Source organism: Pristiophorus japonicus, chromosome 5 (assembly GCF_044704955.1).
Source record: "Pristiophorus japonicus isolate sPriJap1 chromosome 5, sPriJap1.hap1, whole genome shotgun sequence".
In the NCBI taxonomy this organism is placed as follows: Eukaryota; Metazoa; Chordata; class Chondrichthyes; family Pristiophoridae; genus Pristiophorus; species Pristiophorus japonicus.
The window spans coordinates 41,784,359-41,808,791 of record NC_091981.1 but is presented as its reverse complement, the minus strand read 5'-3'; the positions used below and the strand labels follow the sequence as shown (position 1 = coordinate 41,808,791).

The 24,433-nt window shown below is 47.4% G+C and overlaps 1 protein-coding gene across 3 annotated transcripts in view; it reads left to right on the top strand.

The window, feature by feature from the left end:
- LOC139264313 (catenin delta-2-like) overlaps nucleotides 1-24,433 on the top strand; it is a 1,401,072-nt gene that overhangs the window by 1,150,494 nt on the left and 226,145 nt on the right. For all 3 annotated transcript variants that reach the window (XM_070880575.1, XM_070880576.1, XM_070880577.1), the window contains one exon: nucleotides 3,518-3,650. In XM_070880575.1, the coding sequence (XP_070736676.1) occupies nucleotides 3,518-3,650 (133 nt within the window). The remainder of the gene's footprint in view (nucleotides 1-3,517; nucleotides 3,651-24,433) is intronic.

Genomic DNA, 24,433 nt, shown 5'->3' with positions numbered 1-24,433 from the left:
TTTTACTGATGATTTCACTCTACACTAATCAACTTCTTTAATGTTACATGCTCTCAATGGACACAACTTCCAGGTCTGAATGGCCTTCAGTCAGGCAGTGAAAATCTTATTTCTTTCAATTCTTCAAATTTGCAGTTTCTACGGCCTCTTGCAAGTCTGATAAACAGCTACAACTCCTCCCTTACTCTCTTTTTGACCTACAATCTTGGCTTCTGACATCAAGTCAAGTGAAACTCCCACATCATCTCCAATGCTGAAGCTGCCTCAAGAAGCTTGATTCCTTTTTTTTGTACCAAGCACTTCCTTTTCCATCAACAGGCCATAACTCTGTAAAGCCTAAGTACTTCCAAGACTAGAATGTTGCTACTGTGAAAAAGCAGGTTAATTTAACACTTCTTTGGAAATCTTGACAGGATACAAGAAAAAAATGTATCTGTTGTCTCAGCTCGAGCCTTCAATCTTTCTCTTTCTGTTTTAACCTTTGTTATCACTCCCTATTTTATCCTTAGGACCACAGTAAGTTATGTTACTCTTTATTTTGTTCCTTCTAAACTCCCCTAGCACCATATAATGGATTCTTCCTTCCATTCCTCCCCACGATATTGAAATCAAGACTTAGCATGCGGTCTTCACAGATCCATCTTCTCAAGTACCTCAATGCTGTACAAATCCTTACCTCCCCCAATCTTTCCTCCCTCTTAGTCTTTAGACTTTTAAAGCTCAAGCTAGGTGTCAGTGAATCGCCTCCTGATTTAGGTCATCTTGCATTTTCAGCCTTGTTCATGCCTACATTATGGGCCTCGCTTCTTCACCTTAGATTCACAGTAAAAGTAAACAGTGGATAAAACCCAAACTAAAAGAATGTTATTTAAGAAAGGTGAGAGAGAAAAAAACAGGACATTATAGACCTGTTGCAGGGAAGTTATTGGAATTGATAATTGATAATGACAGAGTGACTGACCACTTAGAGCTGATGAGAGGGAGCCAACATGGATTTTTAAAGCATAGGTCATATCTAATGAACCTAATTGAATTTTTTGATGAAGTAACTAAAGTAATAGACAGATGAATGCCTGTGGATGTAGTTTATATGGACTTCCGGAAGACATTCGATAAGGTTCTAAATAGGAGACTAGGAGCTAAAATTAAAGCTCATGGAATTGAAGACAAATTATTGACCTGGCTAGGAAGTTGGTTAGGTGGTAGATGACCGAGAGTAGGGATAAGGAGTATGTACTCGAATTGGAAGGAATTGGTGTCCCACAAGGATCTGTGCTGGGGCCTCAACTGTTCACTATATTTATTAATGATTTTGATAACGCAATAGAGAGCCTAATATCCAGATTTGTCAATGACATAGAAACATAGAAAATAGGTGCAGGAGTTGGCCATTCGGCCCTTCGAGCATGCACCATCATTTAATAAGATCATGGTTGATCATTCACCTCGATACCCCTTTCCTGCTTCCTGCTTCCTGCTTGACACACGATTGGTGGCATAGCAAGTAGTGTGGACATAACATTACAAAGAGATTAAGTGAGTGGACAAAACTGTGGCAGATGGATTTCATAGGTATGTGTGAGGTCATTCATTTTGGACCAAAAAAGAAAAATCCGAATATTTATTAAATGCTGAAAAGCTAGGAACAAAGAGATTTAGGGGTCCATGTACACAGATCATTAAAATGTAGTGGCCAGGTACAAAAAATAATCAAAATGGCTAATGAAATGGTGAAGAAGTTTTACTGCAGCTACGCAACTCCCTGGTTAGACAACACCTGGAGTACTGTGTACAGTTCTGGGCGATGCACCTTGGAAAGGATATATTGTCCTTGGAAGGGGTGCAACATAGATTCACCAGAATGTTACCAGGGCTCCAAAGGTTAGATTATGAGGAAAGATTACATAAATTAGGCTTGTAGTCCCTGGAATATAGAAGGTTGATGGGTGATTTGATTGAGGTCTTTAGGATTTTGTAAGGAATTGGTAGGGTAGATAAAGAAACATTTCTCCTGATGGGGGAGTCGAGGACAAAGCGACGTAATCTTAAATTCAAAGCCAGGAGAGAAGTTAGGAACCACTTCTTCATGCAAAGAGTGGTAGAAATGTGGAACTCTCTCCACAAGAAAGCAGCAGATACTAGCTCAATTAATAATTTGAAATTTGAGATCGCTAGAATTTTGCTAACCAGGGGTATTAAGGAATATGGAGCCAAGGCGGGTGGATGGAGTTCAGATTCAGATCAGCCATGATCTCATTGAATGGAGGAAAAGGCTTGAGCGGCTAAAAGGCCTACTCCTGTTCCTATGGTGCCCATTAATTCATCATTGTTTACTTATTTCTTCGGCTGATGTGTGTACAGTGCTGCTATTCTTCTCCTCATTTAATAGTGTATGTGTTACAAGTCACAAAATAATGGCCTGGATTTTCTGGGGCCGATGACTGCGTAGCATACGTGGTGTTAAGTGCTCTGCAAGTTCCGGATTTTCGCATGTGTTGCGCTTGCACGAAAACCCGGAATTTGTGATCTGTCGAACAAATGCACAGTAAATGGACATTTGCTGGCACAGAGCTGGGCTATTTGCCCAACTACTGCCCAGCGAATGCCCACAAAACTTTTACACCTGGTAAAAACAGGTGTAAGGCCTTCTTTTACCAGTGTAAGGGTTTAAATAAATATTAAAACATTTTTTTTTAAAATTATTTAAACATTCAAAAACCTTTACAATTAGTTTAGGTTATTTTTGGCCCCTTTATAAATGTTTACATTTATTTTTCAAAAAATTAAATTTTGGTTTCAAATGTTTAATTAAATTGTATTTTAATTAATTATGAACATGCGATTATTTATTTTTATTTAAGTGGGATAAAAGTTTTTTTTAAGGGATTCCGGTTATACTTTTGGGGAATCCTTATGTAAATGGAATCCCCATAATCATAATGGGAATCCCCCTTTGTGATTGGGTGGCTGGGCCCACGTGATCCCAGGGACCCTTGTGAACCACATGCACCCCTGGGATACGTGGGCCCTTATGAATTCGTGGGCCTGCAGGCCTAGGACCACAAGAGTCTCAAGGTACGGAGGCGCCAGGTAGATTCAGACGCATTCGCCTGCAGGAAGCCTCTAACCACAATTTCCATAACAAATTGACAGGCCAACCCTACAGATCCTTGTGTTATCATATTTGGTGACATTTCATGGGTATATCTACAGTGATGAAAATGGCACACTGATGTATATAATGGCCTTATCTAAGCAGTACCCAGTGAAGTCTGGTTTGTGTATGGTGAGATATGTAATGCCCATGCCCAGGGGTTCACTGGTTGTGTTTGAAAATGAAACCAGGGGCAAGGGATAACACTGATCTCACTTATTCAGTGTGATGTGTATCGTTCAGACAACATTACGTGTTATTTTTTTGCTGAATAAATGAGCAATTCAGAATAATTCAGTATCACTTTAATACATGCGTATATAATATATATATATTTTAAATTTCATTTCTAAATTTCCACAGGGAGTTTGGTTGGCGGGATCCCGAGCTGCCAGAGGTCATCCAGATGTTGCAGCATCAGTTCCCTTCGGTGCAGTCCAACGCAGCAGCCTACCTGCAACACCTGTGCTTTGGCGACAATAAGATCAAGGCGGAGGTGAGTACACCATGCAAGTGCTCATTGTTGTACTGTTTAAACGAATAATCTCCTACTTAGAAATAGCAGTGCTCAACCTGCCGGCAGTCAACTGTGCTTAGCAATTATATACCTATTAGACAATTAGCTTAACGCTTTTCCATCAAAAATGGTGGAACTGAAACCCACTTATGAAGTCCGCCCACATGCCAATGGTAGTTGCAGTCAGTCTCTAATCAACATCAAAAGTAATTATTATTTATTTAGAATCAGCGGAAGGTGATATTTGCTAATTATACCTTCAAATGCTATTCATTCAATTTCCTGTCAGTTGAGGAGATGACTAAGCAACGAGGAAAAATGAAAGAATACGCATCGTGTGATGCCAGGTTTACAGTCTATTGTGGGAGACAGTTGCCAGTGGGAGGAGTGCTGGAGTGTGGTATGGCTGTTAGTGGGCAGCCTTTGTCTTGTTTATGCTATGATCGGATTTCAGAGTCCCAGCGACAATACTGGCACACTTAAGGACGAACGAGCGCTGTTGTACATGCCTAGTTGCTCAAAGGTTACATTTGTAATTTTGTTTCTGGCTGCCAATGGCCCCCCCATGGAATAGTCTGTACTGAGCAAGAATATGAAAACTGCCTGGACAAAAGGGAGGTCCTCCTGTATAGCGCCACTGATAATGGCTCTTTGACAAACATCGATATGAAAACTCTTACCGGCAATGCCCCTACCAGACATGGAACTCGCTAGGTCAGCTGTGGCTCAGTGGTACCATTCTCATCTCTGAGTCAGAAAGTCCCACTCCAAGTTCAAGTCCCACTCCAGAGACTTGAGCCTATAATTGAGGCGGACACTTCAGTGTGCTTAAGTGCAGTACTGAGAGAGTTCTGTCTTTCAGATGAGACGTTAAACTGAGGCCCCATCTGCCCTCTCAGGTGGATCCCGCGGCACTATTCAAAAAAGAGCAGAGAGTTCGCTCCGCTGTCTTGGTCAACTTTAATTCCTCAACTAACATCATTAAAATAGATTATCTGGCCATATTACATTGCTGTTTGTGGGACCTTGCTGTTCACAAATTGGCTGCTGTATTTCCTACATTACAACAGTGACTACACTTCAAAAGTACTTCATTGGCTGTAAAGTGGTTTCAGACATCCTGAAGTTGTGAAAGGCGCAATATAAATGCAAGTTTGTTCTTTCTTAGGCATTTCTACCCCTTTGTTTATAGTATAGGACTGTTTCAAGTTATATTGGAGAGGGACTGTCTGATACAGCTTGCATTGACCATCTTTGGTACAAGAAATAGCTGATGCATTTGGGGTTTTTGGTCTTAGACTTTGAAATCCCCCCAATATTTAAAGCAGGATTATCCCAGGTTTTATGAAGTCCAGACACAAACATACATGACAACTGTTTGCTTTTTAAACTGATCTATTTTTACAGGTGTTTTAACCTATATATCAATTTGTCGGTGTTTTGCAAGACAAATCAGCTTTTTTCTCCATTGAGATTGGATATTATTAGTATCAAGCAATCAGGTTCGTTGAATGTTAGAAGCTGTTCGAAACAATCAATCAGACATAACTTTCTTCCACTCTCAGTTACACACAAACCTGAAGCAGAAATGTTTTCAGATGAGCTGGTGTTTTCTGAGATTTGCAACTTATAAATGTGTTTGTTCATTGTTTGTCCCTGGAGAAGTTTTATTTCTAGCATGCAAAATTCAGCTGATAGAACATGTTCATTTTCTTCAAAGGAACCCTCTGTCTGATCATCCGTTTATGTGAAAGTTTATTTTCACCAAGACTAATTGCAGCCGCTTTTTGATGTATTGATGTGGTTCGTGCTATGAATATGTTAACTGGCTTTGTTTGAGAACTTCTCTCACAGCTTTTTCCAGATTTGCCAGGGTTTGTAAATAAAAGAGAGGATAGGATTAGAGTAGTGATAAGCTTGACTCAATTTGAAGAATTACTGTGAGATTCCTATATTTAGGACTTGACTTCAGTATACTAGGACATATCACTCATCACTCCTGTCTGGCAACACCTCGAATTTAACATTTTCATCCTTCTGTTCAAATCCCTCCATGGCCTCACCCCTCCCCATCTCTGTAACATCTACCATCCTATAACTCTCCACAATCTGTGTTTCTCCAATTATAGCCTCTTGCACATCCTCAATTTCTATTGCCTACCATTGTCAGCTGTGCCTTCAGCTGCCCAGGCCCCAAGTTTTGGAATTCCCTCCCTAAACCTCTCTCTCCTTTACCCACACCGTTATTTCTGGAGTCCCCCAACGATCTATTCTTGGGCCTCTCCTATTTCTTATCTCCATGCTGCCCCTCGGCGACACCATCCGAAAGCACAATGTCAGGTTCCACATGTACGCTGAAAAACCCAGCTCTACCTCAGCACTATTGTGTTCCTAACATAGATGAGGCTGCACACAGGGAGGTTAAAGTAACAGTGACCTCAGTCTTTAATAAGACACTCCAGAGTGAGGAACAAGCCTTCAGGGCCGGCTTAAATACAGTGCTCACAAGGGATGCTGGGATCACTTGGGACTTCAGGGGATGAGCTCCCTGGTGGCGGAACATGGGAGTGCATGCTTTACAGATACACAACATCACTCCCCCCCGACCCCCAAAGTCAAAGTGAAAACTATTTACAAGGTGAGGCGGTCGGGAGCCTTTCTTTCCCTGGTGGACCACCTCGGTACAAATGTCTGTTCTGGTGTGTTGGCTGTGCCCTCGCTGGGCTGGCGTGTTGTTGGCCCTGCAGGGCTGCTAGGTGAGCCTGCCTTGCTGGGTTGTTGGGCGTGATGGGTTCGATTTCCTGGTCCGGTGTGGTGTCGTTGATCCTTTGGGTGTATGTTGTGGGCTCGAAAAAGGTCGTGTCTGCTGTGGGTTGTTCAGGGCAGTCTGTGAACCGCAGCCTCGTTTGGTCCAGGTGCTTTCTGCAAATTTGTCCATTGTCTAGTTTGACTACAAACATCCTACTCCTTTCTTTAGCTATCACCGTGCCCGCAATCCACTTGGGACCATGTCCATAGTTTAGCACATACACAGGGTCATTCAGATTAATTTCCCGTGACACAGTGGCGCGACCATCATTTACATTTTGTTGCTGCCGCCTGCTCTCTATCTGAGCATGCAGGTTGGGGTGAACCAGCGAGAGTTTGGTTTTAAGTGTCCTTTTCATGAGTAGCTCAGCCAGGGGCACCCCTGTGAGCGAGTGGGATCTCGTGCGGTAGCTGAGCAGTACCCGGGACAGGCGGGTTTGGAGTGAGCCTTCTGTGACTCGTTTAAGGCTCTGTTTGATGGTTTGTACTGCCCGCTCTGCCTGCCCATTGGAGGCTGATTTAAACAGGGCCAAGGTGACAGGTTTGATCCCATTGTGGGTCATGAATTCTTTAAATTTGGCACTGGTGAAACATGGCCCGTTGTCACTGATCAGTATGTCAGGCAGGCCGTGGGTGGCAAACATGGCCCTCAGGCTTTCAATGGTGGTGGTGGCGGTGCTTCCCGACATTATTTCACATTCAATCTATTTTGAAAAAGCATCCACCACCACCAGGAACATTTTACCGAGAAACGGGCCCGTATAGTCGACATGGATCCTCGACCATGGTCTGGAGGGCCAAGACCACAAACTTAGTGGTGCCTCTCTGGGCGCGTTGCTCAACTGAGCACATTGGCTGCATTGCCATACACAGGACTCTAAGTCACAGTCGATACCGGGCAACCTTACGTGGGATCTGGCTATCGCTTTAATCATTACTATACCCAGGTGTGTGCTGTGGAGATCCGAGATGAACATCTCCCTGCCCTTTTTTGGTAGCACTACGCGGTTATCCCACAACAGGCAGTCTGCCTGAATGGACACCTCGTCCTTTCGCCGCTGCAATGGCTTGATTGGTTCTTGCATTTCAAGGGGGATGCTGGCCCAACTCCCATGCAGCACACAGTTTTTTACTAGGGACAGCAGAGGATCTTGGCTGGTCCAAGTCCTAATCTGGCGGGCCGTGACAGGTGATTTATCATTTCCAAACGCTTCCATGACCATCAACAAGTCTGCGGGCTGCGCCACCATCAACAAGTTTGCAGGCTGAGCCATTTCCACCCCCGTGGTGGGCAATGGTAACCGACTAAGAGCATCCGCACAGTTCTCGGTGCCTGGCCTGGATGGTATCATTAAATGCTGATAGCGCGAGTGCCCACCTTTGTATGCGGGCTGAGGCATTAGTATTTATCCCCTTGTTTTCAGCGAAGAGGAATGTGAGGGGCTTGTGATCGGTTTCCAGCTCAAATTTGAGGCCAGACAGGTACTGATGCATTTTCTTTACCCCGAACACACACACCAATGCCTCTTTCTCAATCATGCTGTAGGCCCTCTCGGCCTTAGACAAGCTCCTGGAAGCATAGGCAACAGGTTGCAACTTCCCTGCAACGTTAGCTTGTTGTAATACACACCCGACTCCTTTCGACAAAGCGTCACATGCTTGCACAAGTCTTTTACACGGGTTATACAATACAAGCAGCTTGTTGGAGCATAAAATATTTCTGGCTTTCTCAAAAGCAATTACTTGTTTTTTTTCCCCATACCCAGTTCTCACCTTGGCACAATAACACATGTAGGGGCTCTAAAGGGGTGCTTAACCCCGGTAGGAAGTTAACAAAATAGTTGAGGAGTCCCAGGAATGACCTCAGCTCCGTGACATTCTGTGGCCTGGGCGCGTTCCTGATCACCTCTATCTTGGCGTCTGTGGGCCGAATGCCGTCCGCCGCGATCTTTCTCCCCAAAAGTTCCACTTCTGTTGCCATGAAGACGCATATCGACCCCTTCAGCCGCAGCCCTACGCGATCCAGTCACTGGAGGACCTCCTCCAGGTTTTGTAGGTGCTCGCCGATGTCCCGACCCGTGACCAATATGTCGGCCTGAAAGACCACCGTGTGTGGTACCGACTTGAGTAGGCTCTCCATATTTCTCTGGAAGATCGCTGCAGCCGACCGAATTCCAAATGGGTATCTGTTGTAGATGAACAGTCCCTTGTGCATGTTGATGCAGGTGAGGCCCTTCGAAGACTCCTCCAGCTCCTGTGTCAAGTAGACCGAAGTCAGGTCAAGCTTGGTGAACATCTTGCCTCCTGCCAGCGTCGCAAATAGGTCGACTGCCTTAAGTAGCGGGTATTGGTCCTGTAGCAAGAAACGATTAATAGTTACTTGCTACAGGGCTGGCCCACTCGCTGAATTCCACTGGGGAGATGACGCCCTCGCGTTGCAGCCTGTCCAGCTCAATTTCCACACTCTCCCTCATCATGTGAGGTACCGCTCGCGCCTTGTGGTGAGTGGGTCATGCCTCTGGGACCAAGTGGATCTGCACCTTCGCCCGGAAAAGTTTCCAATGCCTGGCTCAAAAAGGGAAGGAAATTTGTTAAGAACCTGGGTACATGAGGCCTCATCGACATATGATAGCGCTCGGATGTCATCCATGTTCCAGCGGATTTTGCGAAGCCAGCTCCTTCCAAGCAGTGTGGGGCCATCGCCCGGGACAATCCAGAGTGGCAGTTCGTGCACCGTGCCCTCGTAGGTGACCTTGACCATGGTGCTGCCCAGGAGAGTGATAAGCTCTTTGGTGTACGTTCTCAGTTTCGTGTGGATGGGGCTCAGGGCTGGTCTGAATGGCTTGTTGCACCACAGGCTCTCAAACATCTTTTTACTCATGATGGATTGGCTCGCACCAGTGTCCAGTTCCATGGCTACGGGTAAGCCATTCAATTTTACGTTTAGCATTATAGTTGGACATTTCGTCGAAAATGTGTGCACCCCGTGTACTTCAGCATCTGCCTCCTCTCTCTGAGGCTCGAAATTGCTTTGGTCCACCATGGACCGATCTTCCTCTGCCACGTGGTGGTTAGCAGGTTTTGCAGAGCTTGCAGCTCGTTTGCAAGCTCATTGGAGGTGCCCCATTGTTCCACAGCTCTTGCAAACATCCCCTTTGAAGCGGCATGAATAGGCTGAATGGAAGCTTCCACAACGCCAGCAAGGTGTGAATTGCCTTGCATTCATCCTTTGTTGGGGACTCTGGGTCACCTGAGGCCTGCTGACAGTTGCAGACTCGTGGGTTCTGCCCTGTACATTTCTGCTCGCAAACACAGTTCCAGTTAATTTATGAACATTGCTAGCACTTGTGTGCTGAGAGATTTGTTTGGTGTTATCACTGGTGGACATAAACGCCTGTGCTATCGCAATGGCCTTACTGAGGGTCGGTGTCTCTGCAGTCAAAAGTTTTCGTATGATGGTCTTGTGGCCAATGCCCAGTACAAAAAAGTCTCTGAGCATTTGCTCCAGGTAGCCATCAAATTCACATTGTCCTACAAGTCGCCTTAGCTCGGCGACGTAGCTCGCCACTTCCTGACCTTCAGATTGCTGTCACGTGTAGAACCGATACCTCGCCATCAGCATGCTCTCCCTCGGGTTAAGATGCTCCAGAACCAGTGTACACAGCTCCTCATACGACGTATCTGTGGGTTTCACCGGAGCCAGAAGAGTCTTCATGAGGCTGTAGGTCGGTGCCCCGCAGACTGTGAGGAGGACGGCTCTCTTATTTGCAACGCTCCCTTCTCCGTCCAGCTCGTTGGCTACAAGGTACTGGTCTAGCCATTCGACATAGGCTTCCCAGTCCTCACCCTCCGAGAACTTCTCCAGGATGCCCACAGTTTGCTGCATCTTTGCGTTGGATTCGTATTCTCGTCGCCAGTTATTGTGTTCCTAACACACAAGAGGCTGCACACAGGGAGGTTAAAGTAACAGTGACCTCAGTCTTTAATAAGACACTCCAGAGTGAGGTTCAGGCCTCAGGGGCCGGCTTATATACAGTGCTCCCAAGGGATGCTGGGATCCCTTGGGACTTCAGGGGCTGAGCTCCCTGGTGGCAGAACATGGGAGTGCATGCTTTACAGATACACAACAACCACCACCTCTCTCAACCCCTCCACTGTCTCTGATTTGTCAAGCTGCCTGGCTGTCATCCAGTACTGGATGAGCAGAAATTTTTGAACACCGAAGTATTGTATTCACGTGTGGGTCCTGGGTGCTTGCTCTGCAGAGTGTGTGAGGATCCCGGGGTTTGGTGGTGTCAGGGCCTGGAGCCCCGCTCGCTCTGCAGCCTCTTGCACTCTCCGGCCCAGCGTGGGGTTCATGCGCAGATCCTGGGTGCCACCATTACCAACCACGTGTTCGCGAGCTCACCCGCTCACCGCTCCAGCCCCACCACACTCGGCTCCCACACAAGGTTCTGGTCTGAACCTGCAGTCCAATCAGCAACTATTCAGAGCTACAAACTCCGGGCAAACCTTGTGAACAGCTCTTATCTGTTCACCCGCACACCACACACATGGACCCCATACATGGTCCCTTCATTCAGAATGAAATAATTTTTATCACCTCCAGAAGGAAAAAAACAAAAATCTCCAAAGCATTAACTAACCCATTAATTAGAGTATAAAGTGTTTTATTTTACCAGCCAAAGACAGCTATAATTACAAGTGCAGAATATTATTAACAGAGGATCTTCACAAATCTAACTAGGCTTCCACATTCCATTTTGTCCATAGGACTGTAGACTGGATCAAATTACACATTGCAATGTTGTCTACAGTATCAGGATCAAAATATACATTCCAGACAAACTGTTGGGTTGTCTTGTCATCCAGGGGGAACCAATAATATATCTAGGCGGCAAAATTGCCCATTTTATAGCCCCGTTAGCTCCTCCGGGGGCAGATTTTGCCCGGGGGAGGGGTGCGCTACCGCCTCCCCGGAAATTGCCCCACGGCAACCGACGCTGGTGTGGGTGGATGTCGAAGCCAACTTCAGGGCGCTGTTTAAAGGGGAGGTCTGCAGCGCCCTGGGCCGCCATCTTTATTTGTCGGCCAACTCTTGGGTCAGCCCGACCATGGCGGCGCTAGCATGAACCGGGCCACCATCGCGCAGTCCGGCACTCCGTCTTGGGTGCAGGGCTGCTGACCCGGTCTCACGCGTCCCTGGTGGTCCAGTGGCAGCCACCAAAGGGCCATGCAGAGTGGATGTGAATTGTCTTCGGTCCCCACCACAAATTCTGTTCCCTAGCCACCCACTCCATCCCTCTCTCTGGCCACTGTCTGTGACTGAACCATATCTTTCACAGTCTTTGCATCATATTTGACCCTGACATGAGCTTCCCACCATATATCTGCTTCATCACCAAAACTGCCTACTTCCACCTCCATAACATTGCCCATTTCTGCCCGCCTCAGTTCATCTGCTGCAGAAACCATCATCTGTGCCTTTGTTATCTCTCACTTGACGATTCCAATGCTTTCCTGACCAACCTTCCATTTTCAGCTACAGTGTCAGCTGTGGCTCAGTTGGTAGCACCCTCGCCTCTGAGTCAGAAGGTTGCAGATTTAAGTCCCACGCCAGAGATTTGAGCACAAAAATTTAGGCTGACACTCCAGTACAGTACTGAGGGAGTGCTGTACTGTCAGAGGTGCTGTAAAGTCCTGTCCCCTCAGTACAGATTCACACGAGGCATGTAGTGAAGTCAAGGTCACTCTGGACCTGCACCTTTATTTCACAGCTCTGGAATGCTGCACTTGCCTGAGACCTGTCCTTGTATACCTGTCTCTTGTAAGTGCACCCCTGGTGGTAAGGTATGCTGGTGGTTACAGGTCATATCTTATTACAGTCATGTATAGCATGTTAGGATACAGTTATATATAATAATGTAAGATACATGACATCACCCTCCCCCAAGGTCTTATTGTCTTTATAGGTTCAGTCTCTCAGGTGGTCTACGCTCTCGCGTGGAGCGTCTGAGTTGTGGTTCAGTTGTTTGCCTTGGTGTCTGTTTTTCTTTGGGTGTGGTTGCTGGTACCTCGCCTGGGCTGTCTGTTTAGATTGGTGTGATTGTTGTTGACTCGCCTGGGCTGTCTGTTTGGGTTGTCCTTTCCTCAGGTTGTTCCCTCTGTCTGTCCACCAGGTGTGGTGCGAGTTCCACATTGTAGACTGCCTCTGGTTCCGCAGTGTTGTTGGTAAATCTGCTTTTGACTTGGTCTATATGCCTCCGGCAGGTTTTGCCATTGTCCATTTGTGCTACCAGTAGCCTGTTTCCTTTCTTGCCTGTTACTGTCCCTGCAAGCCATTTGGGACCCCTGCCATAGTTTAGTACAAACACTTTGTCCCCTATCTCATTCCATCTCCCCCTCGAATTTCTGTCATGGTACTCAATCAGCTTACGGCGCTTTGCCTCAACGATTTTGTGCATGTCTGGGAGGATTAATGAGAGCCTTGTTTTTAAAGTCCTTTTCATCAACAGTTGCGCGGGGGGGATCCCACTCAGTGAGTGCGGATGAGATCTGTATGCCAGCAGCAGTCGCGACAGTCGGGACCTTGGATTTTTTAAGCATGCCTTGTTTAATGATTTGCACTGCTCTCTCCACCTGGCCGTTGGAGGCCGGCTTGAACGGTGCCGTCTTGACGTGATTTATGCCGTGGTCAATTACAAAGTCTTGGAATTCTGCGCTGGTGAAGCACGGACTATTGTCACTGACCAATATGTCAGGGATTCCGTGCGTTGAAAACATGGTTGCGAGGCTCTCCCAGTGGTGGAGGCTGTGCTCGAGTTTAAAATGGTGCATTCGATCCACTTTGAAAATGCATCTACAACTGAGGAACATTTTGCCCATGAATGGGCTCGCATAGTCTACGTGCACCCGCGACCACGGTTTGGTAGGCCAGGGGCTCAGTGGAGCCTCCCTGGGAGCATTGCTGAGTTGGGCACAAATGGTGCACCTTCGGACGCAGAGCTCCAAGTCCGCATCAATACCAGGCCACCAGACCACCAGACGTGGGATCTGGCTATGGCCTTCATGAGAACAATCCCCGGGTGCTCGCAGTGGAGCTCCCGGACAAATGCCTCTCTGCCTCGCAGAGGCATGACTACTCGGCTGCCCCACATCAGGCAGTCTGCTTGTCGTGATAGCTCATGCATGCACCTGTGAAAGGGTTTTAATTCCTCGGGGCAGGCATCGCGAGCCTCTGCCCAGTCACCGGTTAGGATACATCTTTTTACTTAGGATAACGTGGGGTCGCTGGCCGTCCAGGCTCTGATTTGGCGAGCCATCATGGGCGAACCTGTGGACTCAAAGGCATTGATTGCCATGACTCTCTCACAGTCCTGTTCGTCAGACCCTTCCCGTGGTCGCCAGGGGTAGCCTGCTGAGCGCGTCGGCACAGTTGTCTATGCCTGGTCTGTGCCTTATGGTATTGTCGTAGGACGCCAGCATGAGTACCCACCGTTGAATTCGCGCCGAGGCATTGGCGTTTATTGCCTTGCTCTCGGATAGGAGGGACATGAGGGGCTTGTGGTCGATTTCTAATGCGACCTTGGCCCTGAAAAGGTATTGGTGCATCTTTTTACACCGTACACGCACGCGAGCGCCTCCTTCTCTACCATTCCGTACCCGCGCTCCGCCCACGAAAGTGACCTGGAGGCATAAGCTATGGGTTGTAATTTGCCCGCACTATTGACATGTTGCAAAACGCACCCGACCCCATACGCTGACGCATCGCATGTGAGAACTAGCTTTTTACCTGGGTCAAAGAAAGTCAAAACACTGTTGGAACACAGAAGGTTGCGTGCCTTATTGAAGGAGCGTTCCTGGGCGTCCCCCCAAAACCAATCGCACCCCTTCCTGAGTAGCACGTGGAGAGGCTCCAGCAGCCTGCTTAAGTTCTGCATCAAGTTCCCAAAGTAATTGAGTAGCCCGAGAAAGGTGCGCAGTTCTGAGACATTCCGGGGCCTGGGTGCCAGGCGAATTGCTTCTGTTTTGGATTCCATCAGCGGCAATCCTTCTGCCCAAAAATTCAACCTCGGGTGCGAGAAACAGGCACTTGGATTTCTTGATTCGTAGGCCTACCCAATCCAACCGCTTTAGTACTTCCTCCAAATTACGGAGATGGGAGTCGGTGTCCCTGCCCGTGATAAATATGTCGCCTTGAAATACAACCGTCCCCGGGATGGACTTGAGCAGACTCTCCATGTTGCGCTGGAATATGGCAGCTGCCGACCTGATGCCGAATGGGCATCGGTTGTACATGGAAAGGCCTCAATGTGTGTTGATGGTGGTGAGTAGCTTGGATTCCTCGGTCAATCCTTGCGTCATATATGCAGATGTGAGGTCTAATTTTGAGAAAAGTTTACCTCCAGCCAATGTGGCAAATAAGTCCTCCGTTCTGGGCAGCGGGTACTGGTCCTGTAGGGAGACTCTGTTTATGGTCGATTTGTAGTCCCCACAGATTCATCCGGATCCATCAGGCTTCATGACTGGGACGATGGAACTTGCCCAGTCGCTAAATTCCACAGGTGATATAATGCCTTCCCGCAGAAGCCTGTCTAGTTCGTGTTCAGTCTTTTCCCTCATCACATAGAGTGCAGCTCTGGCCTTGTGATGGACCGGTCTAGCATCCTGTGTGATGTAGATTTTTGACTTTGGCCCCTTTGAAAGTGCCCACACCTGGCTGAAAGAGATGTTCAAATCGCTTTTTCACTGTTGAGCAGGAGGTCCGTTCCTCTAATGACATGTCATGGACATCATCCCATTTCCAGTTTAGTTTTGCCAGCCAGCTTCTCCCCAGCAGTGCTGGGGGGTCTCCGGGGACAATCCACAGGGGAAGTCGGTTCATTGTCCCTTTGTGTGTGACAGAGAGCATGGCGCTGCCGAGGACTGGTACGATTTCTTTGGTATAGGTCCTTAGTTTGGTGTCGACACTTGTGAGTTTTGGTCTGTCTCTTTTATGCGGCCACAGTTGTTCAAATTGTTGAGCGCCCATGAGAGATTGACTCGCTCCCGTATCCAGCTCCATGTTGACAGATATCCCGTTGAGTAGGACCCTCATCATTATAGGAGGCGTCTTGTTATAGGAGCAGCGGCCATTGATCATGTTGACCCGCTGTACATCGGAGTCCCGGGTACTGTCCCCACCATCTTCTGGTCCGCTTTCCAACCCATCCGATTCGTATACCAGCCGAGCTACTGTTTTTTTGCACATGCGGGCCAAATGCCCTGTATATTCACAATCTCTGCAAACAGCCTGTTGAAATCGACATCCCTTTGACGAGTGCCCACCCCCACACCTCCAGCACAGACCTGTTCCATTGTTCAGTGTTCCCAAAGAATGAGCTGCGTCTGGCTGATCTCTCTTGAGCTTCTCTCAGTTTGTAGTTGATTGCTCGCATTATGGGTTGATGAGGTGTGAACGGCCGTTCCTGTGGCCCTTGATGGCTTCTGCCTGCTGTCGAGAGCCTGTTCTCCCGGTTTTGTCTGTGTGTGGGAGTAGCAGCTTGTTTAGTGCTGTGAACTTCTTGTTCTGATATTTTGTTAGTTGTCGTACCTGCATTGTAAATCAACCTCGTTTCTTCTTCCCCTACCAAGAATGTCTGTGCAACCAGTGCTGCTGCCTCTAAGGTCAGATTCTTGGTCTCTATGAGCTTTCGGAATATGCCTGCGTGGCCTATTCCTTCAATGAAAATGTCTCTCAGCATTTCTCTCTTCAGTTCATCGGAGAACTCACATAAACTATCCAACCTCCGAAGTTCCGCCACGAAGTCCGGTATGCTCTGGCCCACACAGCGTCTGTAGTTGTAGAACCTGTGTCTGGCCATGTGTAGGCTGCTCGCTGGCTTCAGGTGGTCTCTTACCAGTGTGCTCAATTCTTCAAACGACTTGCTTGCTGGTTTCTCGTGTGCCAACAGATCCTTCATTAAAGCGTATGTTTTCGAGCCACAGCTGGTCAAGAGATGGGCTCTTCTCTTGTCTGCCTTATCGTCGCCTGTCCAATCTTTTGTTACAAAGCTTTGCTAGAGCCTTTCTATAAAGTCCTCCCAATTGTCTCCTGCATTGTACTTTTCATCTGATCCGTTGTTCGCCATTCTGTGGATTCTGTAATCCCGTAACTCGTCGCCACTGTAAAGTCCTGTCCCCTCAGTACAGATTCACACGAGGCATGTAGTGAAGTCAAGGTCACTCTGGATCTGCACCTTTATTTCACAGCTCTGGAATGCTGCACTTGCCTGAGACCTGTCCTTGTATACCTGTCTCTTGCAAGTGCACCCCTGGTGGTAAGGTATGCTGGTGGTTACAGGTCATATCTTATTACAGTCATGTATAGCATGTTAGGATACAGTTATATATAATAATGTAAGATACATGACAGGTGCCGTCTTTCAATGAGATATTAAACCGAGGCCCCACCTGCGCTCTCAGGTGGACGTAAAAGATCTCATGGCACTATTTTGAAGAAGAGCAGGGGAGTTATCCCCGGTATCCTGGCCAATATTTATCCCTCAATCACATAACAAAAACAGATTATCTGGTCATAATCACATTGCTGATGTGGGATCTTGCTGTGCACAAATTGCTTGTCGCATTTCTTTCATTACAACAGTGACTACACTTCAAAAGTACTACATTGGCTGTAAAGCACATTGGGCTGTCCGGTCATCATAAAAGGTGCAATATAAAGGCAAGTCTTTCACTCTTCATAATGTTGAACTGATCCAAAATTCTCACCCTGTTTTCAAATCCCTCTTTGCCTCGCACTTCCCTATCTCTGAAGCCTCCTCCAGCCCTACAACCCTACGAGATCTCTGCGCTCCTCCATTTCTGTCCCCTTGTGCATCGCTGATTTTAATCGTACGATCATCAGCTCATTTCAGCTCCCTTCAGTGTCTTCAGCCCTAAGTTCTAGAATTTCCTCCCTAAACCTCGCTGCCTCATTACCTCTCTCCTCCTTTAAAACGCGGCTTAAAACCACCTCTTTGACCAAGCCTTTGGTTATATGTCCGAATATCTCCTATGTGGCTTGGTGTCAAATTTTTGTGTTCGTGCTCCTGTGAAGCACCTTGAGATATTTTACTATGTTAAAAGTGCTATATAAATGCAAGTTGTTGTTGTAAGACGCTCCTTAAAATCTCTCTCTTTGACCAAATGTCTCTTTCTGTAGCTTGGTGTCAAATTTTGTTTGAAAATGCTCCTGTGAAGTGCCTTGGGACATTTTATTTAGTTAAAGGTGCTATATAAATGCACGTTGTTGAGGTATATCAGTTTGTATGAGCTGCCGTGCCTCTCTCCTATGTTCTGTGAATTTGAAAGTGGTTCTCAGTTTGTTTACACACTGTTAGTGGGAGGTCTGTTTGTTATTGTGTGGTGATCGGCGAGTGAGCCCATATTAGAGCAGTCAAAAAGGGGCTTTTGTCTTTAACTTTCGGTTGATTTTTCTTTGCCAGTACCTGTGGTGGTGGTTTCCCACAGAATCCAGTGCAATTGATGGACTCAGGCTGAAAGCCAGACTAGAAGATGAACAATCCGAATGTACATTTTTGCAACGATAATCAGCAGTTGATTATCAAGAAAAGTACAATCAGTTTAGAGATGCAACTACATTATTGAAAAGTTATTCCACTGTGTAAAAACTGAAATCAGCAGAAATCTCACAAGGGTTTTGCTTGTATTTCATTTTGGATATCTACTGAGAATAAACTGAAGAGCATCTCCCCACCAACGACCTCCTGCTCGCCCATCACACACCCACCAGCTCCTTTGTAGAAGTGTCTTCATTTTTGAAGAAGAATATTTCACTGTGAACATTGCATGGTCGTCTGCGTCCTTCTGCACATGTGCCCAGATGGGGGGGAGGGGCCTAAACAACACCCTGCCCCCACCAGAATGGTGCTTGTGCAAAAGGACGCAGAAACCCTAACACCACCAAACCCTAGGACCGGCCCGCACCGGGCCAGAGAATGCGAGAGGCAGCAGAGTGAGCAGGGCCTCGAGCCACAACGCCACCAAACACACTCTGCAAGCGCCCAGGAAACACGTGTGAACCCCCATGGTTTGGTCGTCAGGGCCCTGCTCACTGTGCCGCCTGTTGTGCTCTTCAGCCTGGTGAGGGCCGATCCCGGGGATCACGCACGGATCCTGGGTGCTTACACTGCAGAGTGTGTGAGGATCCCGGGGTTTGGTCGTGTCAGGGCCTGGGGCCCCGCTCGTTCTGCAGCCTCTCGCACTCTCCGGCCCGGCATGAGGTTCACGAGCAGATTCTGGGTGCCGCCATTACCAACCACATGTTCACGAGCTCACCCGCTCACTGCTCCAGCCCTACCACACTCGGCTCCCACACAAAGTTCCGGTCTTAACCTGCAGTCCAATCTGCAACAATCCAGAGCTACAAACTCTGTGAAAACCTTAGGAACAGCCCTTATCTGCAAAACACCCGCACACCACACACACGGACCCCACACATGGTTCCTTCATTCAGAATGAAAGAACTTTTCTCGCTTCCAGAACGAAAAAAATCAAAAATCTCCAAAGCATTAACTAACCCATTAATTAGAGTATAAAGTCTTTTATTTTACCAGCCAAGGACAACTACAATTACAAGTGCAGAATGTTATTAACAGAGGGTCTTCACAAATCTAACTTGGCTTCCACATTCCATATTGTCCGTATGACTGTAGGCTAGATTAAATTACACATTGCAGTGCTGTCTACAGCATCAGGATCAAAATACACATTCCAGACAAACTGTTGGGTGTGTCTTGTCCTCCAGGGAGAAATTGTCCCATTTTATCACCCCGTATGTGCCTCTGGGGGTCCTGGGCTGCCGCGCAACCGACGATGACGATGACGAGCAGCGACCCCTCACCACCCCATGCCGACCCCTACACGCCCTGTGGGGAAATTGCCCCGCAGGCCATGAGGCCAAAGCTGGTGGACGCCTGCTCCCTGGGAGCTGTTTAAAGGGGAGGTTTGCAGTGCCATCTTTGTTGGTCAGCTCACTCTTGGGTCAGCCCGACCTTGGCAGCCTTAGCATGGAATGGCTGCCATCATGCAGCCCGGCTTGGGCCCGGTCTCGCGCGTCCCTGGTGGCCCAGTGCCGGCCACCAAAGGGCCATGCAGAGTGCCCAATGACTCGCCCCTTTAATCGAAGGGGAGCGGTGTTGTTGTGCGTCAGCGCTTTGCAAAGCATCGCGTAGCACTGGGCTCAGCACTGTGCTACCGCCCCGGGAGCACCCCTCAAAAGAAGCGGAGTGCCGGAGACACTGCTTCCTTTGAGGGGCGTAAGGCCCAATTCTGCGTCGGGGGCAGGACGTCCAGGCCGGCTGCCCCCAATTGGGGCACATAGCAATCTCGCCCCCCTAATCTTGGCCTCCAAGGGGACCTATCAGAAATTTGGTGTTGCAAATAAATAGGATCTATTGATTTCTGCTTCCAAGAATCTGTGGTTGGCAGAGCAATTAACTGCTGCTGGTGACATAATATTCTATGCCAAGGAGTGCTGAGATGCTGGTTTGTGCCCGCAATGCTTCACTCTGGAGCAGAACTAACCATGGAACGAAGGTTGGAGATATATTTGCAGGGATCTGTTGGGCTGCAGAGATGAAGGCCCAGGGAGGGGCGGGTGAGGCCCATCGTGTAGCATGGCTTGAATCTGTTAGAAGTATTTAATTTGGAAGTCATTGGGGAGCAATATTGTTCCAGGTGGAAATCCAGCATTCCACCAAATCCTGTCAGTTTCCCGCCAGGCGAGTCAGGTTAAAATTGCGCCCACTGCCTCTATGATAGAGATCCACGGCCTTCACTCATAAAATGTTTGCCGAACTACATCTAGGGGAATGGTAAATGCAACTCCTTATATGTTTGTGAGAATTGTCTACAGAAGGTCAGAACTACATACAGAAGAGAAAACTATCTTGCTTGATTCCGATTTGTAGCAGCCACGGAGGGGCGGAGAAGAACTGGGGTGATTTTGACACATTTCAGATACTGCCTGCTTCAGCAGATTTCTTCAGATAGTTTCCTTTAAATCACAAAAATTGTAGTCCTCAGTCCAAGATGGAACCCTGGCACAGAGGGCTGGATTTTAGGCTTTTCTGTTTTTGGAGCGAAAAACGGAGGCGGGGTGGGAAAGTTAACGGTGGGGAATAGTTTGCGCTTTTATATGTAAGCTTGGGCATCCGGGCAAGGGGGCGCAGCACTAAGGGAGGAGTTGTACACCTCTCGTGCCTCAAGGATGGGAAACTCGCAAACTAAAGAACTCCGAGAGAGGCCTGGGGAGTGGGAAAAAAACCTACAAAAATAATAGCAAAACATTCCATAACATTGCCCACGCCACTCGCACTTACTTTTACAGCACATTACCTTCCTCACCGCCATGGGCATGGCTGGACTGCTCTGATTTCCCAGGTGGTCATTGCGGGCGCGCTTCCGAGCGGACAGATCGGGCGAGAGTCAAGACTTGTGCCGGTGTCGCAACCAGGGCGTTGCACACCCGGCGCCGCTCTTCCCGGTGGTCCTGCTCAGCGCCGCCGCAATACCCGACCAGACGATCGCAACAGGGTGCAGGAGACCTTACCGCCTCCTTTCATGCTGCTCCAGGGCGAAACCTGGAGCGCAAAGAACCGGAAAATCCAGCCCATAATGTAGCTGTCCTAACAGTCACCTTCATCAATTCTTCGCACAGTCTCCTTAAATTTACATAGAATTGCATAGAATGTACAGCACAGAACCAGGCTATTCAGCCCAACTGGCCTATGCCAGTGTTAATGCTCCACGTAAGCCTCTTTATCTAACCCTGTCAGCATATGCTTCTATTCCTTTGTCTCTCGTCTGTTTATCTAGCTTTCCCTTAATTGCACTATGCTATTCACCTCAACTATACCTTGTGGTAGCGAGTTCCACATTCTAACCACTCTCTGGGTAAAAGAAAAAATTTATGTCTATAATTACATCTGCAATTGCAGAGCTTCTCTGTGTTGGGTGATAAATTACACCATTTCTATTCCTCCCTCTACCTCTAGGTAGCTATGACTGGCCATTATATATATCGCCTTTTGCTACAACAGGAAATTTCATGCAATTCAGAGTCTGATACTCCTCACTTTCCAGGTACAAAAGAACAGTATTGATAAGATGCTACAGCATGGCCAGTGTACCCAGTCGAATTTGGTCATTGTTGGTTGTGAGCAGCAGCAGCAGAAGGAATTCTGTTAGCTATTTAGTCAAGGCTCGAGTTAAAACTTTGAAGCAGCAAAGAATTTCTTTTCAGTATTTCTCAGGCAATGAGTTTGTGAGTTGGCCCTTTACAATACAGATCTGATTACTTAAATTGATAAGCAGACTCTCCCGTTATATCATGGACACGTCACAGTTCCTCCCCATGACAGTGTGCAATGTATTGCAGAGTTTGAATAATGCAAAAATCACTGAAGGATTTTTGGTGCTTGGACAGAATGGTTGGAAATAACTTGGTTAGCTCATTCTCTCACTTGTCATAGAGTATCAGGTGGGTTATTTAGCCGATTGTCTCTATACTGCTGTCTTCACCTTGTGTTGTTTAGTGGACAGCTAAATTGAATTAATAAGCAGTAGAAAACTCAGGGAAAAATACTTTCTTCTTCAATGTAGGGTCCGGGGCCTTTATTTTTCTTTTGTAGGTTTATTCCCTTCCATCACCCTAAAAAGAACTATTTCTCCCTTATGTGTTAAACAGGTCCTAGCACAGAGAGTTCCCAATTCTTTATAGGCCATGGGGCCGAAATTGCTCCTTTTTTTTAAAGAGCCGAGGTGGTAATGGGGAAGAAAGGAGTTCCCGCTCAGTCGAGGCGGAGTGGCCAACAATCGGGACATTGCACTCGCCCCTCCCTTCTGGCGGAGAAGGTTACCGCCCGCCCCACCTGTGTTCCCGCCCCGTTAGCCACACGCCAACCTCTTACCGTCCAGCAATGACCCCTTTCCGCACTGCGAGGGAAATTGCCCCGTGGGAGAGGAGCGGGCTCGGTTGGGTGCCCCTGACAGCTTTCCCCGACGGAAATCTGCCAGTGACTGAAGTCGGCCCGACAGTGGCGGCCACGGGTTCGGCCAGGCTGCTAACAGGCAGCCCGGCACCCCCTCTTGAGTGCCGGCCAGCTGGCCCGGCCGAAGCCCTCACTGGTAGCCCAGTGGGTGCCACTAAAGTAGCTGCAGAGCTCGCAGCAGTCCCCCCCTTTAACTGAAGGGGAGGGACACTGCTACGGGTCAGCGCGATGTGGCACATCCGCGTCGCGCTGATGTCAACAGCGTCGCGCTCCTGACCCACTTCCGCCCCGCTGCCACCCGAAACACCGCCCCGACGGAATCGCTCAAAAACAAAAGGGCAAAATCGCACTTTTCACTGCCCCATTGATTGTGGCAGTAAATCAAAAATTAAATCGGTGAGTACACCCCGTTTAGGGCGGAGGGCAATTTCGGCCACCATTTCTCTCTCTTTTGTGATTGTTAATTAAAATTACCTGTATTTTCTCTTAAAACCTGTATTCCCCAAAAGTTATGCTGATTTTGTTTTGAGAGGTAGGGGAAGGGGGATAAATCAGCCCCTTTCTTGTCTCTCAAATTCCAGCTTCTTCGATTTACTGTCTCAATAACAGCTTGATTTTATGTAGCACCTTGAACATAGACAAACATCCCATGGCACATCGCAGGAGCGTTTATCAGACAAAATTTGACACTGAGACACAAAGAGATATTTGGACAGGTGATGGTCACAGAAGTAAAAAGAAAAAGAAAGACTTGCATTTATATAACACCTTTCACAACTTTTGGACATCACAAAGTGCTTTACAGCCAATAAAGTATTTTTGAATTGTAGTCACAGTTGTAATGCAGGAAACGTGGCAGCCAATTTGCGCACCACAAGCTCCCACAAACAACAATGTGATAATGACCAGATAGTCTGTTTTAGTGATGTTGATTGAGGGATAAATATTGGCCAGGACACCGGGGATAAGTCCCCTGCTCTGACTCGAAATAGTGTCATGGGATCTTTTATATTCACCTGAGATATCTCATCCAAAAGACGATATTGGCTCGAATGAACAAAATGTTGAATTATTGTGGGTGGAGATTAGAGATAGTAAGGGGAAAAAGTCACTGGTGGGCGTAGTTAAAGAAGGGCGGTAAGAGAAGGGATAACCAGCCGTGGATAACCAGGGAAATTAAGGAGAGTATCAAATTAAAAACCAATGCGTATAAGGTGGCCAAGGTTAGTGGGAAAATAGAAGATTGGAAAAATTTTAAATGACAGTAAAGAATGACTGAGAAAGCAATAAAGAAAGGAAAGATAGATGACGAAGGTAAACTTGCGCAAAACATAAATTCGGATAGTAAAAGCTTTTAAAGTAAATGTTGGTCCCTTAGAAGATGAGAAGGGGGATTTAACAATGGGAAATGTGGAAATGGCTGAGACCTTAAACAATTACACAGAAACCATGCCAGAAATTGCTGGTCACAGGAATGTGGGACGGGAGGACCTGGAGACAATCACTATCACTACGGGGGGTAGTGCTGGACAGGCTAATGGGACTCAAGGTAGACAAGTCCCCTGGTCCTGATGAAATGCATCCCAGGGTATTAAAAGAGATGGCGGAAGTTATAGCAGATGCTTTCGTTATAATCTACCAAAATTCTCTGGACTCTGGGGAGGTACCAGCGGATTGGAAAGCAGCTAATGTAACGCCTCTGTTTAAAAAAGGGGGCAGACAAAAGGCAGGTAACTATAGGCCGGTTAGTTTAACATCTGTAGTGGTCATTAAGGAAGAAATAGCGGGACATCTAGATAGGAATAGTGCAATCAAGCAGACGCAGCATGGATTCATGAAGGGGAAATCATGTGAAACTAATTTACTGGAATTCTTTGAGGATATAACGAGCATGGTGGA